At 38.1% G+C, this 20193-nt stretch overlaps 2 protein-coding genes and 1 long non-coding RNA gene across 8 annotated transcripts in view; 2 read left to right on the top strand and 1 right to left on the bottom strand.

Moving 5' to 3' along the window:
- The window catches only part of LOC131307412 (DEAD-box ATP-dependent RNA helicase FANCM), a 28544-nt gene extending 27465 nt beyond the window's left edge, over window positions 1–1079 (bottom strand). For both annotated transcript variants that reach the window (XM_058333902.1, XM_058333900.1), the window contains exons 1-2: window positions 894–1079; window positions 482–773 (exon numbers count right to left, since the gene is read on the bottom strand). In XM_058333902.1, the coding sequence (XP_058189885.1) occupies window positions 482–773; window positions 894–935 (334 nt within the window). In that variant the 5' untranslated portion in view covers window positions 936–1079. The remainder of the gene's footprint in view (window positions 1–481; window positions 774–893) is intronic.
- Window positions 1080–1921: 842 nt separating this feature from the next.
- LOC131307413 (uncharacterized) lies at window positions 1922–3974 on the top strand. 2 transcript variants are annotated; one of them, XR_009194120.1, is made up of 3 exons: window positions 1922–2387; window positions 3343–3428; window positions 3529–3974. It is a non-coding gene; the product is annotated as an uncharacterized LOC131307413 (long non-coding RNA). The 2 variants fall into 2 exon arrangements; XR_009194121.1 differs by lacking the exon at window positions 1922–2387 and adding an exon at window positions 3205–3267.
- Window positions 3975–11584: 7610 nt separating this feature from the next.
- On the top strand, window positions 11585–18156 carry LOC131307415 (uncharacterized). 4 transcript variants are annotated; one of them, XR_009194123.1, is made up of 5 exons: window positions 11589–11790; window positions 15466–16223; window positions 17230–17372; window positions 17752–17838; window positions 17992–18156. XR_009194123.1 is itself a non-coding variant. In XM_058333911.1 (4 exons), the coding sequence occupies exons 1-4, from the start codon at window positions 11587–11589 to the stop codon at window positions 17754–17756; spliced, it is 1089 nt and encodes a 362-aa protein (XP_058189894.1). In that variant the 5' UTR covers window position 11586; the 3' UTR covers window positions 17757–17967. The 4 variants fall into 4 exon arrangements, 3 of the variants coding, with proteins under 3 accessions (XP_058189892.1, XP_058189894.1, XP_058189893.1); XM_058333911.1 differs by lacking the exon at window positions 17992–18156 and having other exon boundaries at window positions 11586–11790; window positions 15466–16202; window positions 17752–17967; XM_058333910.1 differs by lacking the exon at window positions 17992–18156 and having other exon boundaries at window positions 17752–17967.
- Window positions 18157–20193: the final 2037 nt, after the last annotated feature.

The following is a 20193-nucleotide window of genomic DNA, read 5'->3' on the forward strand; positions in this document are numbered from 1 at the left end:
TTTTTCCCAGAATGCCTACATAAACTTCTGCCACATGAAGAGCAATTAAAAAGAGTCAACAGTTCCATATGTTCAGTAAACCAACTATGGCTAGCCTAGTTGGGCCTCTTGTACACTCTCCAGTCAAATCTTGCCAAAGACAATTAGTGATTATCAATTCTCTCCTGTATAACATCTTTCGTTATCAGTTCATTACTTCCCGGTACGACGCTGTTCTTGTTCCGTATTGGGCTTGATTTAGTTGTTGCAGACCTCCCATGGTTGATGTAGTGTACAGTTATCGTAACACGGTCATATAATTGTCCTACCGCTTGTCATAAATATATGCACGCACGTGTCACATTTTCAATAGATTACCCAAAACCCACAAAACTTATAACCCTTTTCAAACAGATAAACCAAAACCCTGAAAACCTAAAAATACAAAAAAAAAAAAAAAAAAAAAAAAGAGGCAAATTGAATGAATAGTAGTCAGTAAAACCTGGGTAAATCCAGGTTTTTGCAGCCTCGGCATCGATCTCAACGTAGCTCACCCGTCCACTACCCTGGAACTTATCTAGGTCTATTTCCTCGACCCTGTCCTGATCGATTTCCCTGTCAATCCGGTCCTCCGATCGGACACTGGGTCCCGCCTTCTGAATGAATCTATCGAGAGTGGACTGCCTAGAAGAAGACACGGAGTTATTAGTGCGTGCATTTGGGCTTGAAATGGTGGGGTTTGTGGATTGGCAGGCGACGTCGATTTCTCTGACGGCTGCTTCCCAGTCGAATTCCTGGAGGGAGAGAAAGAGAGGAGAGAGAGTATGAGAGAGAAAGCAAAGGAGATGTATAGATATAGATATGTAGTTAAAAGAAAGAAAAAAAAACAAGTGGGATTGCAAATGAACACTCACATCGTCGTCGTCGATGAGGTGGTGTGGACTGGTTGAAGTCATTGTGGTGTGAAGTAAAGGATTTCTCTGGGCACTGAGAGAGAGAGAGAGAGAGAGAGAGAGAGAGAGAGAGAGAGAAACCCTTGCAAGTGAGGAGTGAAGGGGAAGGGAGAATAAGGGCGCGCAAACTTCAAATGGCTTTCAAGCTTCAGCTCTCAGCCAGTATTTGGGAAAGAAATTGGAATCTGAAAAAATGTCACCAAAACCCCCTTGTATTTTTCATTGGCTTAAATTTTCGGACACCCCCTCGTCTTCAAAAACCATCAGTTTCATCCGCCCAACTATGTAATGATGTCATCATAGACCATTCTGTTACATAATATTCAACCCGATCCTCGTATTGTGGAAGGAACCACACAGACAAACACACCTCTCAATACTTCCCCTTTCAACCAAGGGTGGAGGTATGTAGGGGCCGAGGTGGCCCCGGCCCCACCCAGTTTCATATTTTGGAGTATATTTTGTATATTTTTTTTAAATATATTGATAAAAACTTTTAAAACTTAGAAACATAATTAAAAGTAAGATCAATTTTCATGTGGAGAACACTAAATTATGGTAAATAATATCGTGCAATAACGATAATGCGTTCGCCAAATGATATGATAGGATAATGCGTTTGCCGAATGATATGATAGCAACAATACTTGAGATTAATCCTTCAATTTATCAAAATCGTCCTAAAGAAACTCGAATGAGTGGATTTAGTCTTGAAAAATTTGTCGAACCAAAATTTCATTAATATCTCAACCCCCTCTGACTTTGATTCCTGGCTCCGCCACTGCTTTCTATTCATCTTCCTCTACTGTTACATTCCGTAAATAGTATTAGAGCAAATATGGTTTTAGAGAGAGAACATAATATTAAACCCAATCCCATTGTATTGTGGAGGGAACCCCACACACATAGACACTTTCTCTCGATACTATCATTCCCCTTTCAACTCTTCTTCCTCTTCTTACCTCACGTCTTCTAGTTGTGGCAAAGGCTGTGATGCTCCCATCAAAAACCGCTGGTTTTGGGAGCATGATACTCCCATCAAACCTAGGCCGTAGGATGTGATTGTTTTAATCCTGGCCATTCATTAAATCCCTGAATGCAATTCATCTCTCTCCTCTCTTTATCTCAGCACCTGCTATTCCGGTTGCATCTAATACATCCGAGTAAAAGAAACAAAAAAGGTACGCATCACAGGTAAAAATTTTGAGCCCTAATCGCCGCTCTCTCGTCGTCTCTCCTCTCATCAATCGTCGTCTACCTCTCCGACGCCTCAATAGCCGGACGCCTCCACCTCCACAGCTCTAAACGCCTCTATCTCTCTCCCTTCTGCACAGTCAACGGAAACCCTCACCACTCTTCCACCTCTATACCTCCATAGCCCCTAAACAAACAACGACGAGCCCTCTCTCGTCCTCAACAGTCAGTCACAACGAAAAGCCCTCTCCATTGTGCGAGGTATTTCTCTCTCTCACTCTCTCAAACACACAGCCACCACTACAATACACAAACACCCCTGCACTTAGGGTTTTGTGGGTTCTCTGGAACAGTCTCCTTTTCTTTTGACAATTTTTTTTTTTGTTGCTAAGCTTTGACGTGGGTTTGTTGGCTTGTTTTGTTTTAACGTGGATTTGTGGGTTCTCCTATGAACTGATTTGTATTATTTTAGTTGAAAAACTAGATCTGTACATGAGAATATACAATTGTGGGTCATGTTGATTGTGCATCTTATCATAGTTAATTAGTCAATGCACAAGTTTGAGAATCGATGGCCCCATCAGTTGTAGATATTATCGACTAAACCACCTCACATTGGAAATTCGCCTAGGAATTTAAAACTGTGTGCCGGCCCTTAAAATAAGATCGAATGTGGTAGATATTATCAACTAAATTTTTAATTAAATCATTCATGCATTACAAAAATGGTCAATGCATAGTTAAGCCAATTTTGAATTACAAAAATGTTTTTTTCTCTATGTGTGACATACTAATCAAAGCCCATTTTTACACACGTCAAAGAAATGGCCGTTTTTATATGTGGGGGGTAAGGAGTAGAGAATGAGGGTTTTTTTTTTTTTTGGGTAGGCTGTTTGCATGCTGTGGAACTTTTATGTAGTCCAATGACTAATGGAGCAGACCATAGATCATTTAGATTGGGAAATTTCCTCTACCGAAGGCCATGGGACAAAATGTTGAAGATATTGGGTAGTTTCACATTAATTTCTCGGTAATTGATAGGTTTAATGATCGACATGGCTATTAATTTGCTTTTATGATCATGGTAAATTTGCCATCATGGTTTCGTTAATTGCCCCTCCATTGGGATGGGGACCATGGGGTAATATTGAAAGCATTGTACATATGTATTCAACCTTGCTTTTCACAAACTAACTATCAATTTTTTATTTAACAGGTCTATTTGTTTTAGGAGTTGAAAATGGTTAAAGAAGACCGTAATGCTGTTCCAAAGCATCCTTGTAATGGATGGATATATTTCTTGTATGTCTTTTTGAGACTTTGAGTATCTTTAATGGCCACAAGTTACAATTCGTTTGGACCACTCATTATTTCTAATATTTGGTTATTTTGTTAAATGTAGTTGAGATTCACTTCTGAAGAGGGTAGGAACAACTTGATTTTGGACTTGATCCTTTGTGGGGAGAACGTAATCAGGAATGAAGTCATCCGAAAGGCTCAAGAAAAATACCGCAACACTAGAAGGATAATTTGATACCATGGCGCCTTTGTGGCTTTTGTTGTAAACTTGATTTCAATCATGTTGTAAACTTGATGAATGTGAGGTGCCTTTGTGGCTTTTGTTGTAAACTTGATATGGCAAATACTGCCTTCAATTTAGATCATTCTATTGTTTGTTGCTATTGTAATGGTAGCAGCTCGTTGTAATGGTAACAGCTCGTTGTAATGGTGATCTATTTTGGACAGTTTTCTGTTGCTGTTGCTATTTCTTCTGCTGCAGGTGTTGGGTAATCTGTTGGATGGCTGTTTTGCTATTGAACTGCTGCTGCTGTCCAGGTGTTGTGCTGCTTGCTGCTTTGCTCCTACGGCTGCCTTCTGTTTTTTTTTATGACTGCTGTTTGCTGTTGAACTATTGCTGGCTGCTATGGTTTGGTTTAAGCTATGTATTTGCTTTGGTTTAAGCTATGTATTCGGTTATGTCTGCTACCCATGTCACTTTTGTACCAGATTGTTTGGTGTGCCATGAACAGATTGTTGTGCTCTCAATAACCGTAATTACAAAAAATCTGGGCATGCTTCTCATTTTCATAGCATTACTTACCATTTATACAGGGAGTGCTTACTAAAATCTGGGAATTCTTATCATTTCAATAACGGTACTTAAAAAAATTTGGGCGCTCTTCTCATTTCCATAGCATTACTTACCATTTATACAGGGCGTGCTTACTAAAATCTGAGAATTCTTACCATTTCAATAACAGTACTTATAAAAATCTGGGAATTCAGACGAGTTGTCTTTGTAGAAGAAAAGAGAACTTGGCAGGTAACAATAACGAGTTCTACTAAAGTTTTGAAAGTTTCAATAGAGTGCTTTAGTTCACTTATTTTCTTTTGAGAAACTTCTGTAAATTTCTTTGTTCTTCTTGTACATTGGCCATGGGCTTTTAAAAGACCCTTCTCAAGTTTAATCGACCAGGATCCGAGTTTCCTGCTCAAAGTTTTCCTCTTCATTTTATTTGCTTAATCTTTTCTACTACGCTTTTGCCTGAAGTTAAAGTTTTTCCTAGTCACATTAATCAGTAATGGAGGCCGAACCAGATGCCATCTCTAAAAAAGTAATTTTGGTTTTCAGGTGGGCTATGTATTGTCACCCGTACTAAGTATAGCTACTGCATCCTTACATGCTGCTATTGCTCCCAAGTCCCACCATATTTTTCCTTCCCGCTTTACCACTCTTTCATAGCATTACTTACCATTTATAGAGGGTGTGCTTACTAAAATCTGGGAATTCTTACCATTTCAATAACAGTACTTACAAAAATCTAGGCGTACTTCTCATTTCCATAGCATTACTTACCATTTATACAGAGTATCCTAACTAAAATATGGGGATTCTTACCATCTCAATAACTTACATAAATCTGGGCATTCTTCTCATTGCCAAAGCAATACTTACCATATAAATAGGGTATGCTTGCTAAAATCTGGGCATTGTTACCATTTCAATAATCGTACTCACTGTCTTACCATGACTACGGATAAGTTCTTGTCCAGATCATTACCTTAGTTTTACTGAATTAAAAGATTACAATAAATTTCTTGTCCCCACTCAATGCCTTAATACAAATAAAGGTTACATTTATCCTTCACAATCCTTGTCCGAAATCATCTTCCCATCCTCCAATGTTGCTGCCATGGAACTGGGCTTGCACACTCTCAGGATTTCTTGACCAGTTAGCAGTCTACAAAGTTCAAGTTTGAAAATTAGTAAATGGACAAATAAATAATAGTCTATCAACTAACTAGATAGTAAGAGGCTTACCAAATTAGGGTTGACACTGGATTCACAACCATTGATTGTGTAATCAGTGTGCTTAAAGGATGAATGATATATCGACGAGTCTCGCCCGGTAAATGATTGTTGGTGAATAACGCTCACATCTGATTCATATGTGTCTTCATCCTCATTCATGTCTCCTAGATTATCTCCATGCACTAATTTGGGGCATTTGGTTCTTATGTGACCAGATTCTCTACAATTGCCACATTTTCTTGTTCTCTACAATGGTAAAAACTAACATACATATGTTAACCACAAATACTATATTACCTACGGTATGGCAAGCAAAACTGTTACCTATGGAGATTACCTACCATTTCCATGATCATAATTACCATAACAAAAGGGTTTTTTACTAAATTCTGGATATACTTACCAGGAATATAGAGAACTTATTCTTCTGATACTTCCTAAATACGATTTTCATCCGTAGTAAAAATACAATAAAAAGAGGTATAAAAAGCCATAGTAAATGGTAAGTATAACCATAAAAAACGTAAAAATAGCTTCATTAGATTATTGTGAAACACTTATTCGAGATTTTTCAACTTATGATCATTTGGTAAGTTGGTATGAGGTAATCATCACAACTAATTTCAGTTTATTCTTCAAGAAAACTTACTTGGTGAGCTTCTTCAACTTGTTATGGAGGTTCTTCTTAAATCTTCATTTTTTTGGACAAGAGAAGAGATGAATGTGAGCTTTTTGGACAAGAGGAGAGATGAATGGGAGCTAGAGGAGTTAGAGTGGATAAGTTTGCAGGGTTTAAGGTAGGTGTGGAGAAACCTAGTACCATTAATGTCATAATTGATGGCAGGTAAACAAGGCAATTGACAAACCGTGAATAAGTTTGTGTGGTAAAACTGGTCTAAGTATATAGTCGTTGTTCCCTTATTTCATGGTAAGTATTGTCAATCACATGGTAAGTTTTATCAATGAATATTAGTCCGTCGTAAAAATTCAGTTTTTGTGGTATCTCTAGCCATATTCTTTGGTAAGTAATCTTTATTCTATAGTAAATATAACATTAATGACGGGCAGGTATACATTAATGTATATCACCATTAATGTCTTATTACCCATTAATGTCTTATTACCTACCACATTAAATTTTATTTGGATATATTGTATTACTTTTATGATAAATTAAATAAAAGCAGTCATATTAATAAAATTACTTTTATAAAAGGATCAAATAAATGAGATATTTCAATTTACTGGTTCACTAGTGGTTATTCTTACATTAGCAAAGTGATCAATGTTAATCTCAAGGACTATTACTCCTTCATTTGTTAAGTGATCAATGTTAACCATCAAATAACCATTTTTCAAATTTGCTAATTGTGTAACTTGAAGGATTGAAATAGATAAATATGTGGTTAAGCAGTTAAACAAATTAGTCAACCTACTTTAGACAATTATATTAATTTTCACTAATCACTATCATTCAACATCATTGTTAACTACCACATCTGCCAATTGGCTGAACATATAACCAGATCAATCAATTACAAATGAATCAATTCTCGTTGATTGATCGCTGCCAAATATATTAGTATCAACACTATTAGTTGTTAGATTTGTAAAATATATCATATTGATCACTATAAACTATATTAATGAATTTGAATGGCCTAATTTCATTAAATACTAGAGAATTCTACAAAATTATTCAATCACTATTAATCAAAAATATATTTATCGTACAATGTTGTTGTAACAATCAACTTGTGGCGTCATTTTATAATATCTATTAACTATATTTGTAAGCTATCAAAATATTAATAAATATTTTATTTTTTCCATAATATTTAAAACTAAGTTATTTAACTCAGATACCTTCTAATATCTATAATAAAGGATTATTTAAAAATTAATCAATTAAATACATTTATAATGTCATTTGGAAATTATGGAAAATATTTTTCAAAATTTTATATTTTCATAACCAATTAAAATTAAGAATTTTATATTTTTTAGATAATTCTTCTAATATTTAAATCCCTAAAATCTGCAAATTTTCCCGCCAAAAAATCAGATACCTTTTTTTTTTTTACTTAATGGTAACTTGTTACCTGACCAACCGATTGTAGTAAGCGTTGCCTGTTTGTGTGGTAAGTGTTACCTTATACAATGGTAAGTGTTGCCTTAGTAAATGGTATAAATTGCCTGTTCTGTGGTAAGTAATTCTCCGTTTTTTTGGTCAAAACCACCTCATTTTCAACAAAACCACCCATGTTTTAGTTTTTGGTTTCAATCCAAGGGCTGAGGTTTATTTATTTTCAATCCAATGGTTGTAATTCAATGGGAGTATGATGCTCCCATACCACTTGGGAGCATCACAGAAGTTTTGCTAGTTGTGGCAACCAACAGCTAGAGGCCTAGAGCTCCACCAGCATCTATCGAATTGTAGAATATCGAGAATCGTGCCTTTGCTGTTTTAGAGCAAAACATTAGGGCTGTCCACGGTCCGGATCGGATTCGTATGAATCCAATCCTAATCCGTATCTCATGGTTATTAGAAAATGCAATCCAATCTTAATCCAAAAGTCTCACGGTTCGGTTTGAATTCTGAACCGTGAATCACGGTTCGGTCCCGGTTTTATCCACGGATTTCCTTCCAAAAAAATAAAATGATGCTACTACCATGATCATATTCCAAATAAAAATACAAACACTAATTTCCATAAAACATTGTCCTAATTGTAAAGGCAGCAAAAGCATTAAGGCAATAAACATGATAAATGCAGCAAGATAGCAACCAAATGAAACTAAGCATTGTCCAAAATATACAAATTCTAGTCAAGCATAATCTACTTATTACAACCCATAAAAACCAAACAAAAAATAGCAAATTAGTTTCTCAAAACAAACAACCAAATTAGTAAAATTATAATTATTTATATATATTACACACACATATCTATATTTTTATTTTTTTAAATATCTCATGGTCCGGTTCGGTTAATCCACGGTTTTGAAATGAAAATCCAATCCTAATCCGTATCTCACGGTAAATAATACCGTGCAATCTTTACTGGGCGGAGGGAGTAATTAGCATAAAAAAGTACAAATATTCTAAGGTTAATTATGCATAATAATCGAAAACACATATATTTTCATATGTAATCATCCATCAACATACTTATTTTATTACACTAAAAAAAAACCACATGTTCTAAAGTAACTATTCACAATACCCAAAAAAAAGGTCCACATTTTGATCGTTTAATCACTCAGCAGTCATCAACATACTTAATTCCCACAAATAATACCCGCATTTCATAGAATAATGTTATTTTTGTAGAACAAAAATAGTTTTGTTTTTGGAGCAGGGGTGGCACGTGCCACCCTGCGCCTCATACTAGCTACCTCTGCCCTTATCGTATATGTAGCCATTTGTCATTCATTCCATGTAGGAAGAAACTGTATCTTATCAGTGAAATATTTTGTTTTGGATTAGTTCAATAACTTCTTTTGGGGATGTGATTGGCAACTGTTGATTGATATGTCATCTCGACAATCAACATCCCATTTTCACCAAAATCAACCTATAAAACAAGAATTTGATCTGTATCATAAATTGCCCCTCGTAATTGTATTTCTTTAGGGACAAGTGAGATAATTGTCTCTCTGTACTCTCTCTCTCTCTCTCTCTCTCTCTCTCTCTCTCTACTTTTCCCCGAGCTAACCCCACCTCTCCTTTTCCAGATCTGGCTTCTCTGGGGGAGGGGGCCGCCGCCTCCTCTCTCCCTCCCCCGGAGCTCCACCTCCCCTTTCCCCTCCCCCCCCCCTTCCCCCCCCCCCCCCATTCTCTGAATTGGTTTTTCGACTTTCCTCCGATTATGGTTTTGGTTCGAGTGTTACTGAGTTCACTTCTTGACTTCGGCCGGCTTGTGAATCTGGTTTGATCCGGGCTCCTCCTCAACCTCAAGATCTGGTGGCGGGCCTGACGATTCAGAGGGCGTAGGTGGTGGGTTGCGAATAACGGCGAGGACCCTTATGTAGGTGGGTAGAGTAGTTTTTTCTTTCTTTTTTCTGTTGCTTTTACCGGTTTATCCGGGTCTCCCGGCTTGTCCGGTTGTGTTACCGATCTGAATTTCCTCCAAATCCGGTGGGTTTCCGGTCTGGGTCTCCCCCAGATCCGGCGGGTGGTAGGCGAATAATCCTGCGGCTATTGAGGAATGGTCCGTTGATGGTGGTTTTTTGATGTTTGTTTGGGGCTGTTGGAAGTTCGGTGGTGTAACAAGGGTTGGTGGTGGTCCGATGGTGTGTTGGTTTGGCTGCGCAACAGTTCGACTAGAAGAAGGCTGGTCTTAGAGTAGTTTGCTTGTAGTTGTAATTATTGTTGTTTGCCTGCAGTTTTCAGCAATGCTTAGTTTTTAGGATAGGGTTTGAGCTGTGGATCTTTTGATCCTCTGTTATCTGGACCTAGATTGGTTTTTAAGTACCGGCGATTTCGCCGGGGCTACTTCGACAGTATGTGCATGAGATCGAAGTTTAGGTAGCTCTGGTTCTTTCCTGTATCTTTTTTGAAATCTGTATTGCCCGATGGGCTGATGATAAATGAATGATTTCTTAAAAAAAAAAAACCTATAAAACAAAATTTCAATGGCTTGTTGCATCATTAATTTCCAAACCTCTGTGGACATTGTATAATTACTTTTATTTTTTATTTTTTTCATAAAGTTCAAAAAAATTTACAGGAGGGTATACATTAGCTAGCTTGTTATTAGTCAGTGAGTCTCGGAGAAATGACCCCATTAACAAAGACAATTCCTCCATCTGCCTTGTTCTCTTTGCTTTTCAAAAAGAATTTTTCAAAAAATTCCTCCTAGATTCTCTTTAAATTCCCTATACTTCCGACATTTCTCACCCTATCTCTTTCCACTTATTACCTCTACTATTTTTCAAAAAAAAATTTAAAATCCAATCCACTTATTACCCCCTACTATTTTTCAAAAAAAAATTTAAAAACCAATCCACTTATTACCCCTACTATTTTTCAAAAAAAAAAAAATCAAAAATCAAACCAAACACAGCAGACAGAATTTGTAAAATTCATTTAACAATATCCGCGGCAAATTAACATAGATTAAATAAGAGATGTGCACACATACGATTTACGAGTATAAAATAGTAAAGAATCAACACAGAGATATACATGATTTCCCAAAACCGGGTATGTCCACGGGAGCGAGAGTGGTTGTTGTTCTTTATTATCACAGTACGGAATAGGGTTTATAACATAGAGTATTTATACCGACTCTATTCTAACCCTAATTTGGTGTATTTGGTCTGTATCTCAAAAATACCCCTGGATCATTTGCGATGGGTCAGATGCCGTTACTCCGCTACGCTCCACTCGTTGCGCTTCGCTTCGCTCCGGCATCTTGCTTTCTTTCTAGAACTCCTTAGTATCTCTTCATACTTAACCTATGAGTCATAGTTCTAACAAGATGCCAAATTGAATGATTTTGAATACGAATTTGGAAATTCTTCAGTGCAACCCGCACTACAAGGGCTTTAGTGTGGCCGTTCCGTCCGTCCATTTCGAATCTGTCGCCCTATAACCCTGTAGGATAACCCGTCCTACAATATCCTTGAGTCCTTCGAATATTCAAAACTCCTTCCCAATCCATCAACAAGTTTAAGTAACTTTTTCTCCTTAAGAATTCAATCTACCCCACCTAATTTGATTGTTCACCGTCGGTAAAGGGTATGCTCATTTCGTGTTTCAATTTATTGATCGAAATTGTTCAATTTTTTAGGTGGGTGTGACAAAATTTAGCTCAATCGAATAGATAAGGATTCAAGTGCATAACGTGCTTCGGTCGTAGAAAATTCATTTTAAAAGCTACTTTTAACAAGTAAAAAATAGTCTTTATTTTTATCATTTCGTTAGGTAATTTTGCTCCAAACTATAAAACCCCAAAAGCCGATTTTTTGGAATTTAATCTTCGATATTTTCCATTTTTTTTTGGTAAGAGTAATTTTTTTGAATTTTTTAATAATCTACAAAAATTTACTGCAAAATTATCAAACCAAAGTTTTTAATAACGACAAAACGCCAAACAGAAAAAAAAAAAAAAAAAAAAAACCCCGTGGAACGAGGCCTATATGAACTATGAAGTGCAAAATACAGGGGGAGGAATTTTTTCCCCATTTATGGGCGCAAACGAAGCAGAGGTTGGGCGGCGGGGTAGGTGCATAATTGACGGTAGTCAGCCGACAGAGACTGCTTCCGTGCGGCCGATGCGGGCGGCACGTCCGCCGAAGAAGGGGCGGCTAAACCCACTCTTCGATCGGTGCTACACTTGTGAGGTGATGCATACAACAAAACCAAACTCCTCGCTTTTGCTTTTTCATCCTGTTAGTACTTCTTTGTGATGTCTATGGTATCACGATTGTGTTTGTTAACGAAACTATCCGCCGTTGGTTGAATTGAATTATTGGGTAATTTGTTGCCACTCCTTGTTATACATGATTGTGAAGTGGGTTTGATGTTTTGGTTTGACGTGTCGCATGAGTGTTGATATGGGAGGATTGGGGTTGAGATCTTGGATGCCCCTTTGGGCTAACTTTTCACCGACTTTTTAGGGCTAACTTATCCCAAAATCTAGTAGATACTAAGCAAGATTCTTAATGCTTCTAGGCGCTAGTTGGGCAGCCAGGCACCACCTAGCACCTAGGCCGATTAATTGGCGTCTAGACATTAGGCGGATTTTCAATATTTTTTTTAAAGAAATATTCTGCTACCCCCTCCTCAGTTTTTGATTGTGTAAGAGAACTAAGTAGACTGGAAATGTGTATATATCATAGTAAGACTATACCAAAGTCCCTTATATTATATTGCCATGACACTAAAGCCCTTAATTTTTTAAAATCACATCGCCTTCTCGCCTAACAGTCTGCCTAGCTGCATATCGTCTGCCTAATCTGCCTAGAACGCCTAGGCAATTAATTGTCGATTAGTCCCGCCTAGCAGCTGATTAATCAGCCCGGCCCCTAGGCACGGCAGCAGGGTACCGCCTTGGCCGCTTTTTAGAACACTGATGAAATTAAGAGAGACAAAAAAGATGGTGCGAAAAAGTCCGTGAAAAGTTAGTCCAAAGGGGCCTTAATGTACGAAGAAGGTGAAATTTTAGGGGTGTGCAATTTTGGCTTGGCAGAGCGGGGTAAGGCTTTGTGGTACAAGGGGATAAAATAATTGTTTTGGGGAGTTTTCCTTTGGGTTGTGCTCATGCTGTCTATGTGTGTAGTTAGTGGATTTGTTTGTATCTAGGTACGGAGAATAAAGTTAAGTGTCTGTGCGTGTGCACGTATGGATGGAGACGCCTTTGTATCCTTGGGAAAGAGAACGTATGCGGAGCGGCAAAAAAGGTTTTCACCTTAACTTTGGGGTGGCAAAGATTTGATTTTTCAAAAAGGTCATGCGTCGAACTTGCACAACTTAAATCAATTTATGTAGAATACTCTTGTGATAATAGGATTCTGAAAAGTTTTTTTTTTTTTTCTTTCTTTCGCCACCCCCGCCCTTGGTCCATACTTGTTTGTTCTACATTTTTGCAAGATGGAGTTGTGTTGGAAGTTTTGTTACGTATAAATAGTTGCGCTATGGGTTTGTTGTGTGAGATGTGATGATTATAGAGACCATGGGAGTGATAAAGTAATTATTCAAAACTTGGTGATGTGAGGCTATTTTATGGGTTGGTTTGAAACTATGAGTGCTGCCTAGTGTGTAGTGGTTGAGAAAAATGTAGTACGGTAATGGAAGAGTAGGGTAAAACTTGCGCATGCCTGTCTGTTGCCCTGTCTGACCTTGCGTTCTCATCATCATTTTGGCGTACACCAGGTTCATTTGTGAAAGCCTAGAACATTGAGTTTGTTATCGATTTCGTTCACGTTTGTTCATTGTTTGATACTTTGATTACTGTTTTGCTTTTGCGCCTCTGTTTCCATTAGAGTTAATAATTAATGCTATTAAATCCCTTAAGTGACTAGTAGAGACTAACCGAGGCTTAGGTCAAATGGGGTGTCTTACGCCTTTCTGTTTTGTAACTTATCTCCTGAGCTGAGTAATCTGTAGTTATGACGCACTAGTAATCTTTGCTTGTGTGTTCTGTTTGGTTCCTTGAGTATAGCCTTAAACCTGATTGGCGACTCTGGAAACTCACACATGTCTGTTTTCGGACAGGGAGCCTACAGGCATGTGATGCACATCATGAAATTATATTTGGTCAGTGCATAAGGTTTTTGACTACAGGGCCTATAGCTTAATGCTTGCATTACTTTACGAGACATGCCTAGGTTGAAGCTCAAGGACATGACCTGGACTTAACATGAATTTGATTTATATGTTCTCTACTTCTCTGGCTGTTGAGACAACTGTAATTATTTTATATTTAGTTCAGTCTATGAGGACTTTGTTGTTATGCTTTGAAACTCTATCTATGTCAGTGGATATTACATAATCCTGTGGGTGGAGTCAGGGTTTTGGTCTCATACTTAATATTTGACATTTAGGTTTTGGACGAAAGAGCTCTAAGAGCATGTACATCAAACTAGCAAAAACAACTTTTGTAGCCATTTACCGAAGTAAGACACAAAATAAGGGTGCAGCAGCGTCTGTATACAGTGAGGTATTATCCCTTTGTGCACTATAGCTCGCTTCAATTACCGAGCAACTGTTCACAAGGGATTTATTAAAATATTGTTTCTTTTTCTCTCTCCTCCCTACCGGTCTCTCATTTTCTCTCGTTCTTAAATTGTTCCTTTCTCTCTCTCATTATCATAAATATTTTTTTAGATGGTTTATATATTGAAAATCTGTTTAAAAAATTATAAATGCTCCAATTTTTGATCCTTTTGAACCATTGTGAAGACTTTATTTTATTTTTATCATTTTATTCTAAAGGGTCATAACTAATTTTTGTCTCTTGAGCTTTCATTGGGAATCCTATAGAGTAGATACTTGATTATGAAAGTCCTATAGACAAAATTAAATTATGACTCTTTAGAATAATAGGATTAAAATATTAAAATCTTTGTACTGGTTCAAATGGATTGAAAATTGGAGTATTTAATTTTTTAAGTTGTTTATATATTAAAAAATATGGTGAAAAAATTAAGTGTTCCAATTTTTAATCCGTTTGAACTAATATGAAGATTTTATTTTTCTGATCATCTTATCCTAAAGGGTCATAATTAATTTTTGTCTCTAGGACTCTCATTGGGGACCCTGTATAGCAAATACTTGAATATAAAAGTCCTAAAGACAGAACTAAATTATGAACCTTTAGAATAATTTAATTACAATAACAAGATTTTTGCACCAGTTCAAACATATTAAAAATTGGAGTACTTAATTTTTAATTATATTTTTTAATATATAAACAATTTTTTAAAAATGTACTGTTGGGTAATATTGCTTGGTGCACATGCAGGAAGGAACTCCCATGCCTCTCCATTGATTTACATGCCTCTCCCTCATTGAATTTAATATTTTATAGGATAGAGAAGATGATAGAGAGTGTTGGTGCCACCCCAAACAAAAAGTTAACATGTAAAATTGATAAAGGTCCAAATTGAGTAGGTATTTCAACTAACCTTGGTGTACATGAGAATTTAGGACTACTTTCAATGTTTGCATTTTGTGTGTAATGTGTATTGTTCGCAGCCAGATTTACAACAATCTATATTGTTTCTTTGCTGGATTGACAACCTTTCTATTTTATTTCCATCTGGAAATGTTGCCTTTTTGATATTGTGAATAGAAATGCTACGTACAGGTCTTATATTCCTGTTCTAAATTCAGAACCCGTAATCCCCTGAAGAAATAATACGGGCATAACAACTTGGTAGTTTCACAACTGCTTTGGGCTTGGCGGTAGTACTTTATGATTGAGAACTCTCAGTCTCTCAGTGTATCTGTGATTGTTTCATTGATTACTGACTGGCAAGCTTAGTGTATTTCTCTCTTGATTTCAAACAGAACAGGTAACGTCAGGATGTGTTAGAGAGTGCAGTGGGCCTGCTGACATTGTCGCCTTGGTAGAGATGGCCAAGGTCATGGTGCAAAATGCTAGGGAACCAGCAGCTGGCAAGGAGTCCAAAGCAATGGTGGTACTACGTGAGTTTCAGAAACAAAACCCACCGGTGTTTCGAGGTTGGCCAGAGCCAAAGTTAGCAGAGTACTGGCTTAGTCAGATGGAGAGGATTCTGAATTCTATGTCCATAACTGATGATCAGACCAGAGTGTCTTTAGCAGCCTCTCAGTTAGAGGAGGATGCAGTCCAGTGGTGGCGTTTGATAGATCGGACTTTGACATGGCAGGAGTTCAGGGATTTGTTTATTGACAAATACTTTCCACTCATATTCCGACATGCGTTGGAGAATGATTTCCTCCAGCTAGTACAGCGTGGCATAACTGTCACAGAATATGAGGCTGAGTTTTCAGAGTTGGCTAGATATGCTCATGAATTGGTTCCGGATGAGGAGACTAGGATTAGAAGGTTCTTAAGGGGACTAAAGGTCGCTCTCCGACGCAGGGTGTCTCTGCTGGATCTGCACTCGTATTCGGAGGCTGTTAATAGGGCATTGGCTGTGGAGGAGGAGTTAGATAACAAAAAGAGTTTTCAAAGAGAGAAGCCACAAAGGGATCCAGACCAGAGGAGTTGCTTTAATTGTGGACAACAGGGACACTACAAGAATAGCTGCCCACATAACAAGAATGGGTGCCCACAGAGAGAAGCAAGGCATGATTTTCCCGCTATTGTGGGCCTTCGGGCATCCTGTTATCATCCTGTTTCTTTTTCTTCCTTGCGTTTCGATTCGTTACAGAGTAGTCTCATTTACATTGCATATTTACCGAGTTATGTACATAATTGCATTCACAACAGGTTAGGGTCAAACTTTTTATCCACAAGCAAATGATCTAATGATGGACGATGGAGGAGAAATAAGCTGGACTGGGTTATTAGAGTATATATCACATTGAGTCACAAAGTCGATTTTTTCATGGGTTGGGTTGAAGTTGAATGACTGTTTAGACTTAAGAGTAGTGATGGGATTGTAGTATCACTATTTGAGGCATTCGGGTAAATCACTCAAGACATTAGAGGGTTTATTTAGGGTAGTCAAAAAGTGTATGATAGCCAGAACTTACTATACCAGTTTTTTTGGGGTACTTTTTGCTTCCTCTTGGAGATTGTCAAGTGACCACCCGCACAGGAATTCATAGCCGGCAGTTATTATGCGAAGTCAGATATTCACCTTGTAAATTGGTAGTTAACACATAAATTATCTATTTGTAATTTATGCAGGTAAAATTGAAGGGAGGGCATTGCAACTTCTCTAGACTAGGGTAGGGAAAATAAGTGATGGCGAAAAAAGTGCTCATTGTTGAGAACATTTGGCCATATGAAGATTAAATTTCTTTGGCATTTAATTTTCGCTGTGTTTTCCCCTTCTAGTGGTAAATGGGGGAATGGGCTGTATAATATCTTAACCTTGATCTAGGAAGAAATGGCCTTGATAGTTTAGTACAAGCGAAAGTACTGGTCAGCCTAGTGTCGTTAGTTGAACATTTTCTTCACATATATACCTGGGGACGGATCTCATGGACTCAAAATTTCTTCTTTACGACTTTGGAGTCATTTATGAAGATGATGTATCAGGTGTGGGATTCTCTATCCCTTCTTTATATGTTGCGGGTTTGCCGCGTTAGCACTTCATTTATTCTATTGCGTGCTTGCAACACAGGACATCACCCGGGTCTTCAAGCCAGAAGACTTGTTATCTTTGTGGAGAGCCAGGGCACTTCAAGCAGAATTGTGGACTGAATGGAGCAAACAAGACTTTAGCTGGTTTTCACAATGACAGCAGTCTGCTGCCCTATAGGAGGAGTAAGTACCTCACTCAATGGTTTTACAGTCTGACCGTTCTCGCTTTACTCGCTTCAAGCTATGCTTTTGGAGTTGTAGTCTATTCTTTTTCAAAAGACGAAGATGTTACATTCAGATTGCTCACTTCACGCTAACAAGTCGTAGATGGGAAGCCTTATCCCATTATTACATAACAGTCCAAGATGCATGGGATTCAGTGGCAACACCACTCCACATAGAGTGGTGTTAGCTGAACTGACTGAACCAGTATCGAAAAAATAATAATGTACCTATTGTATATGCAATTACCTTTTACTATAGAATTTAATGTAGTTGTCAAACCAGAAATTGGCTTGTATCGATAGCTAGTCAGCTTAAGAACTTATTTTTCTGTGTCCAGGATGACTACCAAGGCCCTCCAATGATGGTACCTCCACAATATGCTGCTCCTAATCATCGAGAACCTGGTTTCTTTGCGCGATAATTTGTGATTCTTTTCCCTTTCTTTGGTATTTAGGAGTATTATGTATATAATAGATCAGCAGTTCGTGTGGAAAGGAGTGCTAGTTTTGTACTTTGTTGAAATTGCATGTCCAAATAGTTCGATCTTTCTCCCTTTTTCGCTGTTTTTGAATGTCAGAGTTCAGACCGGTAGAGATAGAAGCACACGAACTTTCATGGAATGTGGCGTGTGACGTCCGACACTCCTGGACACATTTGTTGGAGGCTTGTCTAACTGTGTCAAGGGATTTCTTTGGTTATATTCCTTAAATACATAAGCATTAATTTAGGAATCATAACAAAATATTCCGAAAAATCCTGCGTCCAACTTACCCACCTTTTCATTTCCGGCAAATTTTAAAACACTCTTGCTCTTCATTTCCACTGATCACAATCAAACAAAACCCAGAGGAAGTATCTCAAAATCAGGTCGATCATCTTCTTCCCAATTGAAAGCAACAATGTCTACAATTCATGGTACAAGGTCGATAAATACAGTAGGCATAGTAATCGCTTGGTGGGTTGGATTGAAATAACGTATGAATCCACAAATGAATTGCAATTACATGTGTTTAACGTGTGTACTTTCTGTTACTCATGTTCAATACTAACCTGACCTGTTTATTGTTTTATGTCATTGTGCCGTGTTATATTTGTGTTTGTGTGGGAAAAAATCAATCCTAACTTGCTGAGTTCATGTTGACCACGTTGTGTGAAAAGCTTCTACCACTACTAGGAATTGGAGTCGCTTGCTCAATGGAATCGCCGACGAGACTGAGTGGAGATGGGATTTGTTTCTTAGCGAATCCAAGGCAAAGATGTGTACTATCTTTACCCTCTCTAATCTTTGCATAGACATCAGTTTCAGTAATTTGCTCAAAATGTTATCACTGTTTTCCCTCTTTCGGTTTCAATCAGTCCATGTAGCAAAGACAAGTTTTTTTTTTTTTCTTGTAACTCAGGATGCTCTAGCTAGCTTACACGCCCCTCGAATAAAATAGTAAAATGAGTTAAATAAAGAAGGGAAAAAAAAGGACCGGACAGAGTGATTTCCACACCATCCAAATGCCTCAAAAATCCTCTACCTTTTTACCCCTTGCTGTTCTTATCTGTGATTTAACAAAACCCACTCCTATATAGTTCCAAATGCACCCCATTGTGAAGCCCTCACTTAGGGATTGACATGGCGGTCAAATCTTTCCCCCTTCAAGCAGGCAGAGGGACTGTCTCACGGGATTAGTCGGTAAGTTGATCAGGACACCTTGAGTTATAAAATAGATTGTGAAGCCCTCTCTTCAAGTAACTGGGTAATTACTCCAAGTTCTCCAATGGTTAGTTGTGGCTGAAAAATGACCTGATACATGCAGAGCTAAATGCTACACCGGGTCATTTTAATTATAACAAATAAATAAGGAAACCAAAAAACATAATTGGCAGACGGAGTACCACCATGTGACAATCCGCATATCATAGATCAAAATAAATACTTATCTCAAAGATTATGCACTCGAGTTAATGTCAAATTTAGAATGAGAAAGTTGCTAGAATTATTTACTCATCGGAGACTTTGGATACACATGAACAGAAAGAAAGAGTTTCCGTCCACTTGATTCTCTCTCTTTCCTTCCAAACGCGAAAAAGGATCGTTCAAATGAATGGCCCTGTGATGAGACCAGATCCCCTGTCTGAGTGAAATCCGGACAGGGGCCTGTCCCACCCTTCAGAGCCGTTGATCTTGCAAATCAACAGCTGAGATCTGCCAAACCCTTTCTGGTCCAAAACGATGTCGTTTTGGCTCAACAAATCTCAACCGTTGATTTGCGAGAGCAACGGCTCCGAGGGGTGGTACAGGCCCCTGTCCGGATTTCACTCGGACAGGGGATCCTCGGTGCCCTGTGACAGTCTAGGCGTCTTTAGTCTAAGCATGGAGTTTCTCCATCCACTAGCATTTTCTTTTTCCATTTTTCGCCAAAAGGATAGGAACATTATTGATGACAGTCAAAAGTCACAAAAACAACCAAAAGAAGCAGCCATCCTTGATCGAGGAATTGGCTAACCAAGTGGTGGGGGGATGGGGGGCAGATAAGCCTCCCAACTGGAGTGGAGACTTGCTTAGCAAAATAAAACTGGAGTGGAGACTTGTTTGGTCATGAAATGGGTCAAAGACTGAGTGGGCGTGCCAGGACTTGTCGCATTCAATGTAAAGGACGGGATGTCCTTTTTCTGACTTCTTGACCATGAGCGAGAGTGCTGTGACCCTAAGAGCTGGATCATAGTGATAGTTCGTGGTTTTGCCTCAACGATCGAGGACTTAACAATTTTCTAACCGTGTAGGAAAGAA

The sequence above is a fragment of the Rhododendron vialii genome, chromosome 11a (assembly GCF_030253575.1).
Source record: "Rhododendron vialii isolate Sample 1 chromosome 11a, ASM3025357v1".
In the NCBI taxonomy this organism is placed as follows: domain Eukaryota; kingdom Viridiplantae; phylum Streptophyta; class Magnoliopsida; order Ericales; family Ericaceae; genus Rhododendron; species Rhododendron vialii.